The sequence below is a fragment of the Phyllostomus hastatus genome, unplaced genomic scaffold (assembly GCF_019186645.2).
Source record: "Phyllostomus hastatus isolate PE091 unplaced genomic scaffold, TTU_PhHast_1.1 phas_scaffold_760, whole genome shotgun sequence".
Lineage (NCBI taxonomy): Eukaryota > Metazoa > Chordata > Mammalia > Chiroptera > Phyllostomidae > Phyllostomus > Phyllostomus hastatus.
The window spans coordinates 1,857,273-1,871,060 of NW_025334040.1; the positions used below are offsets into that span (position 1 = coordinate 1,857,273).

General features: G+C 51.2%; 1 protein-coding gene across 3 annotated transcripts in view; it reads right to left on the minus strand.

Annotated features, from left to right (window-relative positions):
- LIMK2 (LIM domain kinase 2) overlaps positions 1-13,788 on the minus strand; it is a 50,733-nt gene that overhangs the window by 4,497 nt on the left and 32,448 nt on the right. For all 3 annotated transcript variants that reach the window (XM_045826838.1, XM_045826839.1, XM_045826841.1), the window contains 12 exons: positions 12,494-12,629; positions 11,696-11,805; positions 10,918-11,106; positions 9,595-9,700; positions 9,036-9,232; positions 6,953-7,139; positions 6,037-6,123; positions 5,196-5,327; positions 4,895-4,951; positions 2,736-2,801; positions 1,643-1,817; positions 842-897 (listed from right to left, as the gene is read on the minus strand). In XM_045826838.1, the coding sequence (XP_045682794.1) occupies positions 842-897; positions 1,643-1,817; positions 2,736-2,801; positions 4,895-4,951; positions 5,196-5,327; positions 6,037-6,123; positions 6,953-7,139; positions 9,036-9,232; positions 9,595-9,700; positions 10,918-11,106; positions 11,696-11,805; positions 12,494-12,629 (1,498 nt within the window). The remainder of the gene's footprint in view (positions 1-841; positions 898-1,642; positions 1,818-2,735; positions 2,802-4,894; positions 4,952-5,195; positions 5,328-6,036; positions 6,124-6,952; positions 7,140-9,035; positions 9,233-9,594; positions 9,701-10,917; positions 11,107-11,695; positions 11,806-12,493; positions 12,630-13,788) is intronic.

A 13,788-nucleotide genomic window follows, 5' to 3' on the forward strand; every position in this document is an offset into this window, starting at 1 on the left:
GCTCAACTGTCTTCTATGAAAGAATACAAATTTTAAAAAATATTTTACTTATTGATCTTTAGAGAGAGGGGAGAAAGAGAGGGAGAGGAACATCAACAGGTTGCCTCTCCCACACTCCCAGCTAGGGACCTGGCCTACAACCCAGGCATGTGCCCTGACCGGGAATCAAACTGGTGACCTTTGGATTTGCAGACTGGCACGTAGTCCACTGAGCCACACCAGCCAGGGCCAGAAAACAATTTTTAAAAGAACCTTTCTTTGTTATTCCAGTCACCACTTGTCTCTCCTCTGCCACTCACCACTTTATAAAAATCACAGAAACCTCTGAATGTATGTGTCCAACTAACTGCTTTGAGACAGACTGAGCTAAGGGCCTAAGGGCAGGAATGTTTCCAAGACTCACTCTACCCCACAGTGCCTACCTAGCACTGTGCTAGGTGGGCTGGCATTTCCTGGAGTGGCTCCTTCCATTTCTAGGCTGAGGGTGGAGACATCTCTAGGGCCTGGGAAGAGGAAAGGTTGCTGCTTCTGGCTAGAGGGAGCCACCTGAACAATCTCCTGACTTTCTGTGTCTCACCTGTCCCATACTGACCCTGTGGCTCAGAGCAAGGCATTGCCCCTTTCTGAGACTGTTTCCTCACCTGGAAAAACTCTACTCCATCCTTCTCACGGGACCAATGAGACTCAGCTGTGTTAACAGATGTGAGATAAACTGTACAACCCTAAACTTGTGCTGATTTTACTGTGAGTCACTCATCTTTGGAGGAGGAGCGGCAGTTCTGAGGCAGGGAAGAGATGCTAGGCCTGCTGCCTCAGGCCCTGTCTACGTGAGAGAGCTCACCTCGCAGAGAACGATCCCGAAAGAGAAGACATCCACCGTCTCATCGTAGCTCTTTCCTTGGGGAACAAAGGAGAGCTGGCTGTTAGGGTTGGTCCCTTACAAGCTCTGCACTGAGTCCAGGGCCAAGCCAGGCCACAGCCAAGAACCAGGACTGGAACAGGATCCGTGGGGATGCTCCAAAGGCTTTCCACCCAACAATCACCTTTCCTCAGCCCTGGGTGGGCTGCACAGATGAGATCTTATAAAACAACAGTGCCCATGATGAAACTGCATGGGACAGCGAAAGGGACCTGGACCAGGGTTGATCTGTTCTCTGCCATTACCCAGCTGTGTGCTCCTGGGCAAACCACAGAACTTCTCTGGGCCTGAGACTCCAAAAAGGGTTGTATCAAACCATTTCTGAGGCCTCACAACCTTATGGGGTTCCAGAGTCCCAGCCGGCATCTCTGGCTGGTTTGAGCATTATCCACAAGAGGGCACCACACTTCAGTTCTCAGCATAGAGCGACACTAAAGGCTAGAGCTCAAGGAGTAGCCTGAGTTCTTACCTACCCTTGGGGCATAAAGGCCACAGTCAGACCTTCCCCTAAGCCTCGGGTGGAACACTGACCAGCTAGTAGGCCTGAACTCAGGGAGGAGTTTATGCGGCCCGGTCTGGCAAGGGATAAAAATCATGCAGCCTTCACCTCTGCATACTTGGCCTTACACTTCACAGGCCTCCCTGGAGTTCCCAGAGCTCTGCTGCAAGATGTGGCCCCCAACTCCCCTCTAGAGCACGTCCCCTCAGGGCATCAGGACTCACCGTTCAGCATCTCAGGAGCCATCCAGTAGGGGTTTCCCACCACTGTGTAGCGCTTCTTGCGGTCATTTTTGCGCAGGGTACGTTTCTTGGTGGTGGCCTTCTCCACTGGGGGCTTTTTCCTCTCCTCTACTATGAGCCGTGACAGCCCAAAGTCTGCCACCACCACAGTCTTGTCCTGGTAGGACAAAGGCCAGGTCAGGACTAGGTGGGGACCTTTCCAAGAGACGTCATTGAGAACGGGAGAAAAGATGTGCAGCAAAGCAGAGCGAGACCCAGCTGAGGTTCTCTCTGACAGACAAGGCTCAGCATGTGTTTTCTAACCGTCTGGTGTCTCCACACAGCGGAGCCCCAGGCCTGGGGGTGTTCACAGCCCGGAGGGGTAAGGCTCTGAGACCCAGAGGGTGGAACTCAGTGGCAGTTCTGGGCATTTCTTTTGTTTTGTTTGTTCCCCTTCCTGTCTTGTTCCCCAGAAGATTTAAGGCCATGGCTACAATCAGAATAAGACCGAGAAAGACAGGGTGGAGGCAGTCGGTGGGGTACTTGGGGGAGGTAAACTCTTCAAATAGCTAGCGGGCAGTCACGTGGAAAAGGGATTAAGATTGTTTGGTGTGGGTTCAGAGGGTGAAGCCAGGGCAATTTAGTGGACACTCAGGAAGCCAGACTTCAAGTCGAAAGGAGGACAACATTGTAACAACCAGAGCTGACCGGCCAGTGGGAGGAATACAGGCCCCAACCCAGTCACTGTCAATCTACTAGTGCTGTGGCCTCAGGTGCCAGAGATATAAAATGGGGTCCACCGTGAGCTGCTTTACGGGACCATCATGGGGCAAAACCAGGGAAAGCGACAGGGCTTTGTATACAGAAACCCTTCTATCCAAAGGATTTCAAGGGCTGCTACCAGGAAAAGGTGGAATTGTATCTCCAAGTGTCTGGGAGCCTAGGAGACAGAAGAGGGCATCCGAGGCAGAGGAAAAGCAAGACAGGAGCCCTAGGCGTTATCTCTGGTCTAAAGCAACAAGGGACAGTCAGTCTCCCTTGTGACAAGGAAGCCCTCTGGGCTGGCCCTGGGGAGGCCCGGACAGGTGGAACATACCAGCTTGATGAGGCAGTTGTGTGAGTTCAGGTCCCGGTGGATGATGCACATGGAATGCAGATAGGCCTAGAACAGAAGTAGGAGCTGAGGCCAACGGCCAGTAAATCAACCAGACGCTGACTCTGAATTTGGGCCATGGAACGGGCTCTTCTTCCAGGCCACCCTCAATTCAGCTTCAGGACCCAACCTGGACCCCAGAGCCCAGGTCCTCCTGCTGTCACTGCCTTGTCCCAGCACCAACAGAAAGCCAAAGGCTCCCTCAGCTTCCTCTCTCCCTGCTGCCATCTCCTACCCGTCCTTTGTTCATTGACCCCAACCCAGTGGCTGCTCTAAGCCCTCACTGTTTTCTCACGAAGTCTTCACTGGGCACTGGCCCTTGCATGTCCCTCTACTTAGGTCCCCATTTAGATCCAGGACATCTGAAGTGAGCACCCTCAGATGCACTACTCCTAGCCCCTCCTCCCAATCTCTGGCTTCAGCTACCTGGATCCATCTTGCCTGTGACGGGAATAAGCGACCTCCTCCTGGACCAGCAGGCTCTAGACTCCCGACATTCACCTCCCCCGAGATGTGGCACCCTCCTTGCTCTCTGTCTACACTTTAACCTCTTTCTCTTCCCTTCCAAGTGTTTCCAGAAAAATCCATCTGCTATTTTCCCCCTCTAGGCCTCCATCTCTGGCTCTCGTTACTCTCGGAAGACACTTCCTTTTCCTTCCCTCCTCCTCCCCAGCAAATGTGGAAGGAGCCATGTCCCCCCTCCCCAGCCCCCTGCAATACTGCTTCCATACCCTAGGCTCCCAGAGCTGCTCACACCCAGGGAGCCCTCCCCGAATTGCTGGAGCTCGTGACCTGCCCATCCCCACCTCAAAGGTAGCCCACACCTCTCCCATGCTACCGTCATCGGAGACTCCTGTGTGCCTGCTTTTCCTTCCAGCTTCCTCAATGTCAGCCCTTCTCAAAGCCATTTTCTCTTCATGTGCTGACGCCCACAAACCACACATCAGCCTTGGCAGACACTTACCCTAGCTCTTCCCAAACGTGTTTCCCAACCATCACTGCCACTCCCCCCTCCAAAGCACGTCTGGTAAATGACACCAACATTTCTCTAGGTACCTCAAGCCGCCCACGCCTTCTCCTCCCCTTCACCTGTTCCCTCACTGCCAACCTGCCTTTCCATTCTGACTCTGCCATCCGTCTCAGCCTCCTGTCCCCGTAATCATACCCCAACTCAGAAACCCACACCCCTGCCCCGCACCAGGTCTCCCTGCCCCGAGTTCTCCCAATTCCACCCCAACCTACTGACCACACCAGACTCATCTGCAAAAAAGCACAGCTCTGGCCACAAAACTTACTTGCTTAAAAATCTATATTTGTCTTTTTGGCTCCCTAAACAAAGTCCACACTCTTTAGCTTAAGATACAGGGAACTTAATGTACCCCCAAGACTAATACTATCTTCATGGTCCTGACATGAAGAGCAGTGAATAAAATCTCAGGACTGACTAGCCCAAGCTCCTAGTTCTGTCCCTTTCTGGCCTCGGCGTCTCATCTAGAAGCCAGGGTTGTCATGAGGAATAAGCACGCACATGCATGTTATTCCCGCAGCTGGTGCCCGGCACTCGGAAAGCACTCAACAACGGTCAATCGCTGCTTTCATCGGAATCATTGTTCCCAAGTGAAACAGACTGTTTCCTCCTCTCTCCTCCCAGGTCTTAGCTGCTGTCGTCTCCTTAACCTCGGGGCCTCTGTGCCAGAAGGAACTTTTATTCAGTTCTGGCCTGTCCTTTGGGGCTCACTAGAACGTATCCTCCTTTTCTCAGGTTTCCTAGGCAGTGAGGTCCTCTGCTTGCCCCAAGTGCCCTCAGCACCTGGACACCTCTGTGCCAGCAAGGCCAGGCCACCTTGTGCTAGTCTGCCTCTCCAGTTTGCCTTGCCCATGTCCTGTGTGCCCTTGAAGACCTGGATTCTTTGAGAGTAGGGTTGTGAGCTGAGAACAGCCATTTGGGGTGAATTTCACTGGTACAGAGAGAAGCTCAGTACAGAGCTGCCCAGCTCACAACCTGCCTTCCAGTGCGCCAGCAATCCTTGCATCTCTCCTGACTGGCGCCCCAACCGCCCCTCCCCTGCCAACCCACTGTCAAGGTTACTGCCAAGACTCACCATTCCAGAGGCGATGCCTTTGGCAAACCTGACCTTCTGCTGCCAGGGCAACGGGTCCTACAGGATGAGGGAATGTCCATCAGAGGCTGTCGGGCCCTGTCCCATTCATGGTCCAGGCCCTGTAGGTCAACATGGTCTGCCAGTGAACCTTCTCTGCCTGTGCCCAGTCCCACCCATCATGGCCCTTCGAAGGCAAAGCAGTGAGTCTCCCTGGCTATCACGGTTCCAGGGTAGTGGTGACACAGGTGTCCCGCTGACAACCCACCAAAGCTCTTAGGGACCATGGAGGTAATACACTTACCACACTGCGCACAAAGTCCTTCAACGTGCCCCCCTCAATGTACTCTGTCAGCAGGTTCAGCTTCTTGTCCTTGTATAGCACGCCAATGAACTTGAGCACATTGGGGTGGTCCAGGCTGCGCATCACCTTCACCTGGGGGTGGGGAAAGCCAAGGAGGGTTGGCAGTTCCCATTATGTCTTCCTTACCCCTTCCCTCTAGGGGTCAGCTTGATCACTGTTACCTGCATCTCCTACCTCCTGTCTTAAGTGACAGGGAAGAATACTTCTGCATAGTTGGGGAGGGCCCCAAGGGCCTTACTCTCAGGATCTTGCCTTACTAGGAACTACATGTGGGTGTGGGGGGGGGGTGTGGTTAGAGTGGGAGGGCCCCAGAGTGAACAGAGCCCTGGAGGGCCGCACTTGGACCACACGGGTGCCCAGCGGAATTAATGGAACAACTTGAGAGAGGCGACGGGAACTGTGGAAATGCTCAAGGGACGTCAGTTCTCTGGGAGGCCCCACCCCAGGCTCCCTCCGCAGGGTGTTCAGGTGGTTCTTATAGCATCTACTTGCACTAAATGGTTTGTTCTCATGTCCATCACCCCAGTATCTGCGAGCACCTCTGAATCACACTGCACTGGTTGTTGCAGCCCTTGTACTCAGCTTGTGTTATCTTTAGTGTGCATTCACGGAACAAATAATGCTATAATTCAGAGGGCCAAGGATGTTACTCTCGTGTTCTTTTCTGCTCAGCCTTTACGAAAATGATTCCAAAGTAAGTTTACTCTTGAAACCATTTTTAGTAAAGCCTTCCCTCTTCCAACAGTGACATCAAACTCCCAACTCAACCGCACTTTCTTACCTCAGTCAGAAAAGTCTTCTGTGTTTCCTCATCACACCGAATTAACTCCTTCATGACCATCACTTTGCCCGTGGCTTTGTGTGTTACCTACAAGGAGGGTGGTTGTTATGGGTGCAGAGACCAGAGGTAGTTCTGGGGAACTGTGTGAAAATCTGTGCAACTCCCCATCCCATCCCCTGGAGAACACACTGAGCCAGATCAGATGGAGAGAGTTCATGTGCGGAAGCACGGCACAGGGCAACAGGGACTCAGAGAGCACACCCCCTTTCCTGGAGAGCAGGGCATGCACAGAGGAGAGGCAAGAATCCAGAAAAGGGAAGTGTGGGATGAGGCAGGAAGGGGCTGTCAAGCCAAGCAGGGGCTCTGGTTATCTGACAAGGGAGTGAGTCCCTTGGGTGAACAGAAGTCTGGGGACAGGAAGGTCAATGCTGTAGACATGCGCTAGGGGGCTGGGTGGGTTGAAGGTGAGCTCTCCAGCCCCAATGCTCCGAAAGCTGAGACACATGGCTTACCTGACCCCCCCTCCCAGCTCTCAGTAGAGGAGGAGGAGGAAAGAAAGAGAGAGAGGTTAGTCCCTGAGACTACTGTTCATCAGGGAGGCAGGAGCCACTCCCCCATGTACCCGCTGTAGCATGACTAGCACTGAGGCCTCCGGGCAACCTAAAAACTCTCACTGACTGTAGGCAGGAGGGCCATGGGCACAGCTCATCTCAAGGGTCTCCAAGTTCACCAAGTGGCCTGGGAGGGCTGGGGTGGCAGGGGTGCAGCCCTCACACCATTCCCTGCAGCCAGGAAGATGGCCTGCTGTCACACAGGGTGTGAGGTGAGACCACGTAATAAAAACTCCCCAAAAGGAGGTGAGAGAGGGATGAGGGATGAGGGGCAGAGGAGCAGAGCAGCTGCCGCCTGTGCTTACCTTGATGGCCTGCCCAAAGAAGCCCTTCCCCAGGACCTCCCCGTGGATCAGGTCACACGGCCGGAAGATCTGCTGGGAGTAGCTGCTAGAACAGCGAAGGGATTCTGAACGGCTGATGTCACGGCTAAAGAGCAGGGGTTCCTTCGGGGAGCTGGGGCCAGGGGACTTGGAAATGCTGTTACTGCGCCTGAGGATGAGGAAAGAGGGTGGTATGGATAGGGTAGTCCTCAGAGACCTGCCAGGAAACCCTGGGGGCAGGAATCTTAGGGCTACCTGACCATTCCAATGCCTGTGGTTCAGGAGCTATGACTGGGGGAGGAGGATTCTTACATCAGAGAGCTGTGCCATCTAGGGGCTAGACATCAGTAGTTCAAGCACAGTGAACACACATTCAGAGTGAGAACCCTGAGTACTTCTCACCTGGAACAACTGACTACATGCTACTGGCTTATAGTGCTCAATACAGGACAGCACTATGGGTGGACCATCAGATGATGGTCCACTTTCCATGTCTGCTTGACTCGAGACACCAACTGGGTCAGACTGATAGCCTATTCCCATCCAAAAAATGACCAAATGGGATTTTGGACATTTGCACATTTATATCTGTCTACATTTCCTAAATTTTAAAATAATAAATGCATAGTTTTTATAGCAGTAAACCCATTAGGTTTATATTTTTAAAAGTAGCCACTAATAGCCCTGGCTGGTGTGGTTCAGTGGATTGAGTGCTGGCCTGCGAACCAAAAAGTCACCAGTTCAATTCCAAGTCAGGGCACATGCCTGGGTTGTGGGCCAGGTCGCCAGTAGGGGCTGAGTGAGAGGCAATAGCACATTGATGTTTCTCTCCCCCTCTTTCTCCCTCCCTTCCACTCTCTCTAAAAATAAGTAAAATACAATCTTAGGAGAAGGGACAGGATGGATGAAGCCCGTAACACTGAAGGTTGACTGCAACCCTGCAACCTGCTCTCCGTGTACACTCCTGTTTCACCTGGGTGACCCAGAAAGGACTGCCTGCAGCTTCCTAGCCCTTGCTCTGCCTCCTGCCAAGTGTGCCGACAAAGCAAACAAGGTGAGCCATCCTGTCTTGCATGACAGCCCTCTAGATATCTGAGCAGCTCTCTGGCCACCACCCCCCGCCCCACCCACATCTTCCCTCTTCCAGGCCATGTGTTCTCAGGCCTTCTCTGACCTCTGGCGCTGTGCCTCCACCAGCTTGCGCATGCTGATTGAGGCCAAGAGGGCAGCCAGGAGTGACAGGAGCCACCTGTTGGGAGGGCCCTATTTCCAACAGATGCCAGCCAAGAGGTCCCTGAGTAATTTAGTCTGTTTGGGTAGGAGGGCAGATAAAAAGACCTGATACCTAGGTAATACTAACAACACCTCATATTGACTGAGTGCTGACCCTCTGCCGGCGCTATGCTACTTTGCATCCTTTCCCATACTGAATCCTTACGTATTTGGTGAGACAGCCACCTTTATCTGCAGCTCCACTTCACAAATGTAGAGAGAGGCTAGGAGAGATGATGTGATTTGTGAAGAGAGGGAGCTCAGCTCAAAGGCGCCATTATGGGTGTGCCTGCCTAGACACCCAGTGCTCTAGACTCCCGTTCTTTCAGTCTCCCTACTTGGTGCATGCTCTCTCTCCACAAACCTGGATTTGGTTTTAGGTCCCTCAAATCGTAAACAATTTGCATGCATCCCTTGTTTTATAGTTTTCAAAGTCCTTATTTATACTTATCAATCCTATCTATGCCCCCACTCCAGCCTCCAAGCCCCATGCTTTTCCCACAGGCCAGGCTGCCCTTCAGGGTCCAGCATTACTGCCTCCTGTCCAGCTCAGGAGTTCAGTGGACAGTATGACCTTCTAGTGTCTAAGGGGACATTACAGACAGCTGGGTCAGATCACTCACAGTCCTGGCTATGAACTGTGATTTCCACGAAGGGAGCTGGGTCAGCACAATCGTCAGCCTGTGCCTGTCCAGCTGGTTCCCTTCTTAACTCTGCTGGTCTCCAAAAGCCTGCTCTGCCTCATCTGAGGGATAAGCATGGGACAACACAGAACCAGGGTGAAAGGAGGCACCTAAGGGAACGTCTCCTCAGTGTCCCTTCCAGATTCTCCTTAGTGTCCAGGGGGCTGAGGGTGTGAGAGTGTCCAGCATTCTGCATGTGAGGAGAGAGCCGTGCATCTAGCCGCAGCTGGTCCAGGCGCTGGGAGACAGGGTCATGTTCAATCAGGAGCTGAAGGGCCTGGCTCGTCTGGCTAATTGCGTCCTCTACCTGTAATCAAAAGCTGTGTAAGGTTGGCTCCCACAGGCTGTCCATCCCAGGCCGCCCACTGTCAGCCCAGATGATCTAAACACAGTGTGGCCAATGTTCAACTTGGCTAATGGTGGCCTCCAGATGTCAGTAGCCACACAGTACCCTCTGTCTGGTATCCTATCAGCTTCCCCATCTGTCAGGCCATCCCTGCAGCCCTGGGAACATGCCAGGATGACACAGGAGGTCATCAGCAGTCACAGGCTCAGTGGCAAAACAAAGAGATAGACTAGGAATAGGGAAAGGTAAAGACCATAGTTTGATCTCCCAGAGGGTCTGTTTCATGTCCAACCCCCGAAAGACAGACTGGACACACACTCTACCTCTTCCACTCGGAGTGTGCGAACAGGGGCACCATTGATCTCCAGGATGCGATCCCCGGGGTGGATGGCATTGCGGTTGTTAGGACTGATGTGCATCCGGTTGACCCTAGGCCAGACAAGAGTTGAAGAAGGGTGAAGACATCCTAAAAACATGCCTGACCGATTTCACTTGTGCAGGGAAGGTTCACTAGGTCCCAGGCCCCTACTGGCCCCCAAGGCCTAGGCCACTCGCAGATAAAGGGCATTCATCCAATGGCTTAAGCCAGAAACTTGGATGTCATCCTCCCAGTTGGAGTTCCCTCACTGCCCCCAAGCCTCACCATTTTGGAGAATCTTGTGTTCTCTCCATCACCACACTTACTAACATCTTTTCCCTGGATCTTGCAACAACCTCCTAATCATTAGGACCTAATGGGTCTCCATATCTTTAGGCTTGCTCCCCACCCATCCAACTTCCACAATAGCAGTCCTTCTAAAATGTTAACCTGATGGCATCACTTTGTTGCTTTAATCCCTCAATACACCTGCTGAGTCTTCACAATCCAGGCCCTCCGTGACTTAACAGCCCACTCTCTGGCTACTGCCAACCACCCAGTCTATACCAGACACAATCACAGACTCCTACCTCTACCCCGAACACAGTTCCCTCCCCTCTCCATCTAATGAGGCTTCAGAAAAGACCTCACCTCTTCCTGACTTCCCCAGCCCTAGTAACTCTCACCTATACTGCAAGCACCCAGTGCCCGGCACACAGTAAGTGCACAATCGTGATTTACAGGGTTGTCTGGCAGCCACAGGTGCCTCATTACTGGCATTAAGATGGACACAGACTCTTTCCCCATCTGGTCTCTGGCCTAGACCTAGGATGGAGTCTTAACCTCCTTCTCCTTCCTCTGTTCATTCACTCAACCAACAAAACAATAATCAGTGAACACCTACTATATGCCAGGCACTGTTCCAGGCCTTGGGCATGCAGTACCGAGTAAGACTAAGATGAGTCCCAGGAGGAACTTGTGGAAAGGACAAATGATAAACAAACCAATACACATAATCAAGCCGGATAATTTCAAAGAGCACACATGATCTGAAACCTGACACACGAAAGGTGAGTGGTTCTGGCATTAAGTATCCGGTGTGAAGCAGCCTGTGCAGAGAGAACAAGTGCCAAGGCCCAGGTGTGGTTACAGCATAGTGAACACCAGAAAGAAGATAATATGATGAGGATAAAGGGAACTCAGCATAAGACTTTGGAGTTCTCGGCCCCTGGAGGTCTGTCTATGGGCTCCGCTCAAGAACCCCTGCTCGAGTTCTCAAAATACTCACTCTTTCACTTGCACAGTGGTGGCATAGTTGGAGCATGCACTCTCCACGGACACAGAGAAGCCCCGCCTGCCCTCGGTGGTGGCTGGCATGGACATGTGTGTGACGGAGTAGGGCAGCTGGTCCTGAACAGACTCTGTGGAGAGCCTCTCAAACATGGGTGCCAGCACCACCTCGTTGTGGCACTTCCCACTGTGGAGAGGAACATAAAGGGGGCTAAGACACTGGAGCCCACCTGGAAGCCCCCAGCAACCACTGTACCATGTGGATTTAAGCAATAATACCTAGTTCCACTGCTAGGTCTTTGCCATGACATGGCTGGCCACTCAGAATGAGAAGCCTGGCTTCTCTGGGGTGGCCTGGCAGTGAAATGGCTTGGGTTCTCTTTGCTCAGCCTTTGACTCGGTGAGAATCCAGCCCCCTTCCCTCTTTGGGCCCCAACCTGACTTCTTTTGTCAACCAAGACAGTTGGACTGAGTGAGCACTAAGGGGCCTTTGTCTTTAATGTTCTGGGATCCTTCTCTGAGAGCACCTTCCCAGCCATTCTCTCCCTCTGGGAGGACTGCAGGGCAGAGCGTCATTATTCTCACAGCAGGTAAGGACAGAGGTCAGAGAGATGTTAATTCTCTTGCTTACAGATCACAGAACTGATTAAGAACATTGCTGTGACAGGAATCCAATGCTCTGATACCCTAGTTGTCTTTCTACCCAGCTCATGCTGCACTTGTCACTCTCCCGGACACTTCTGTAGGGGAAGAAAGACACAGGGCCACCATCTTACCAGTAGAGGGTGGTGTGCTGCACCAGGGCATATGCATCCCCATCCTCAATGATCACCTTGCAGCTCATACAGGCAAAGCATTCTGGGTGGTACTTGAACTCCCCGGCCACCTGTGAGCAGGAGGGGAGAAAGGTGACAGATGGAGAAAGTGAGTCCTCACTGTTGCTAGAGTGAGAGTAGGGGTGAGTGGGTAACCTCTGATCAAGGATTTACAGATCCTGGCAATAATGTACGTTTGCACCTCCTTTCCTAGAGATACTGGAGGAAGTGTCAGGTTGTGTCTCTCTATCATTTTTGAGATTGCAAAACACTGTTTTGGTCTCAGCCATGAGAATAAGTCCCCAGAAGTAATATCCCAATTAGAAAGACTCACGGTTTCTCCAACACAGAGCTGGCAAGTCTGTGACTAGGCTAAAAGCCCTTTGTCTAGAGCAGGTGGGGGAGGTGGAACCTCTCTCTGCTGGCCCATTCCAGAGTCTCCCTTTCTGATTTCCTGAACACAGCTTAGGTATACCCTCCTCTCAACCTGTAACACTCTCCTTTAAGGCCTTCACCCCATTGTATTGTGTCTTCTCCCTGCCTGCCTACCCACCCACACCCAACACTGAACTGTTAAGTCTTTGAGGAAGGATCTTACCTGGCACTTAACACGTGCTCGACAAACCTCTGTTAAATGACTGAAAAAGGGAGAGACCATGGCTGACGAACAGACCAGAAGATGAACAACCATGGGGAACTGGAGACACTGTCAGTGGACTCTGGTGACCAAGAGGGGCAGAGATGGAGGGACTCACTCACCATGACAGGCCCTGTCATCAGCAGAGAGCACCCATGACAGAATTCCCCAAACTTCCTCCAGTAGTCCTTGTGGCAGTAGAGCTTCCCATCCTTCTCATAGTACCAGTTGGTAAGGGACTCCTGACATTCTGAACACCTGAAGGCAAGATAAGAGGAGAAACTGTCCTGGATCCAGTGTTTCTTAACCTGTTTTGGTCTTGAAACTCTTGAGAATCTGATAAAAGTCAACAAGCCTCTCCCAGCAAAATGCACATACAAGGAAAATGTACATGTAATTTGTGTATATGGTACATGTATATCAAGGATTGAGGCCTAATCATGGCCCCATTTAAGAACCTCTGGTCTAGCCCTGGCTGGTGTGGCTCAGTGGACTGAGCACCGGCCTGCAAACCAAAAGGTCACTGGTCCTATTCCCAGTCAGGGCACATGTCTGGGTTGCAGGCCAGGTCCCCAGATGAACCAAAGAAGTTTAGTCACCTACCCTTCACCAACAGCATTACTAGTGTAGCATTCTTTCCCCCAAATATTAAGCATAAAGAAACAATCAGACAAATCTACAATGTGGATCACTTGGTAAGACAACTGGCCTTGGCTCTTCCAAAGTCAGTGTGATGGCGGGTGGGGGTGGCACAGAGATTAAAAAAGCCTAGAGATGTAGCAACTAAATGCAATGCCTAAACCTTGGATTAAAAAGAAAATAGCATGAGTGACATTTTTTTTTGAACAACTGAGGAAATTTGAATTTGGATTATACATTAGATTATATTGTGAAATTACTGTCAATTTTCTTACATATCATAATGATATTTCGATAACATAGAAGAATTCTTAAAAGAACCATATTAAAGTAATTAAGGGTGAAAGTCAAGATACCTACAACTTTTAAACAGTTCAGAAAAAAAACAAACACTGTGTGTGTGCGTGCGCGTGAAAAGACAGCTAAAGTGGCTCAGTTAACCAATGAAGAACCTAGGTGAGGGGTACATGAGCATTCCTTGAACTATTCTTTCAACTTTTTATATATTTGAAAATACATATTTTCTATATATTTGAAAAATTCCATACATATTTTCTATAATCTATAGAAATTATATATATCTTCTATAATCTATAGAAATATATACATATATTCTATAGATTAAAAAAATTTCAAAATAAAATACTGAGCTCCACCGCAGTCAGGTCGGGGGTGTGTTTTCAGGCCATGTCTGCACAGACAAGCGCCTCCTCGTTTCTGAGCCCCCTGGCTAAGAGCTCCCTGGCCTGCTGAGCCCATGCCACCTCTTTCTTTCTAG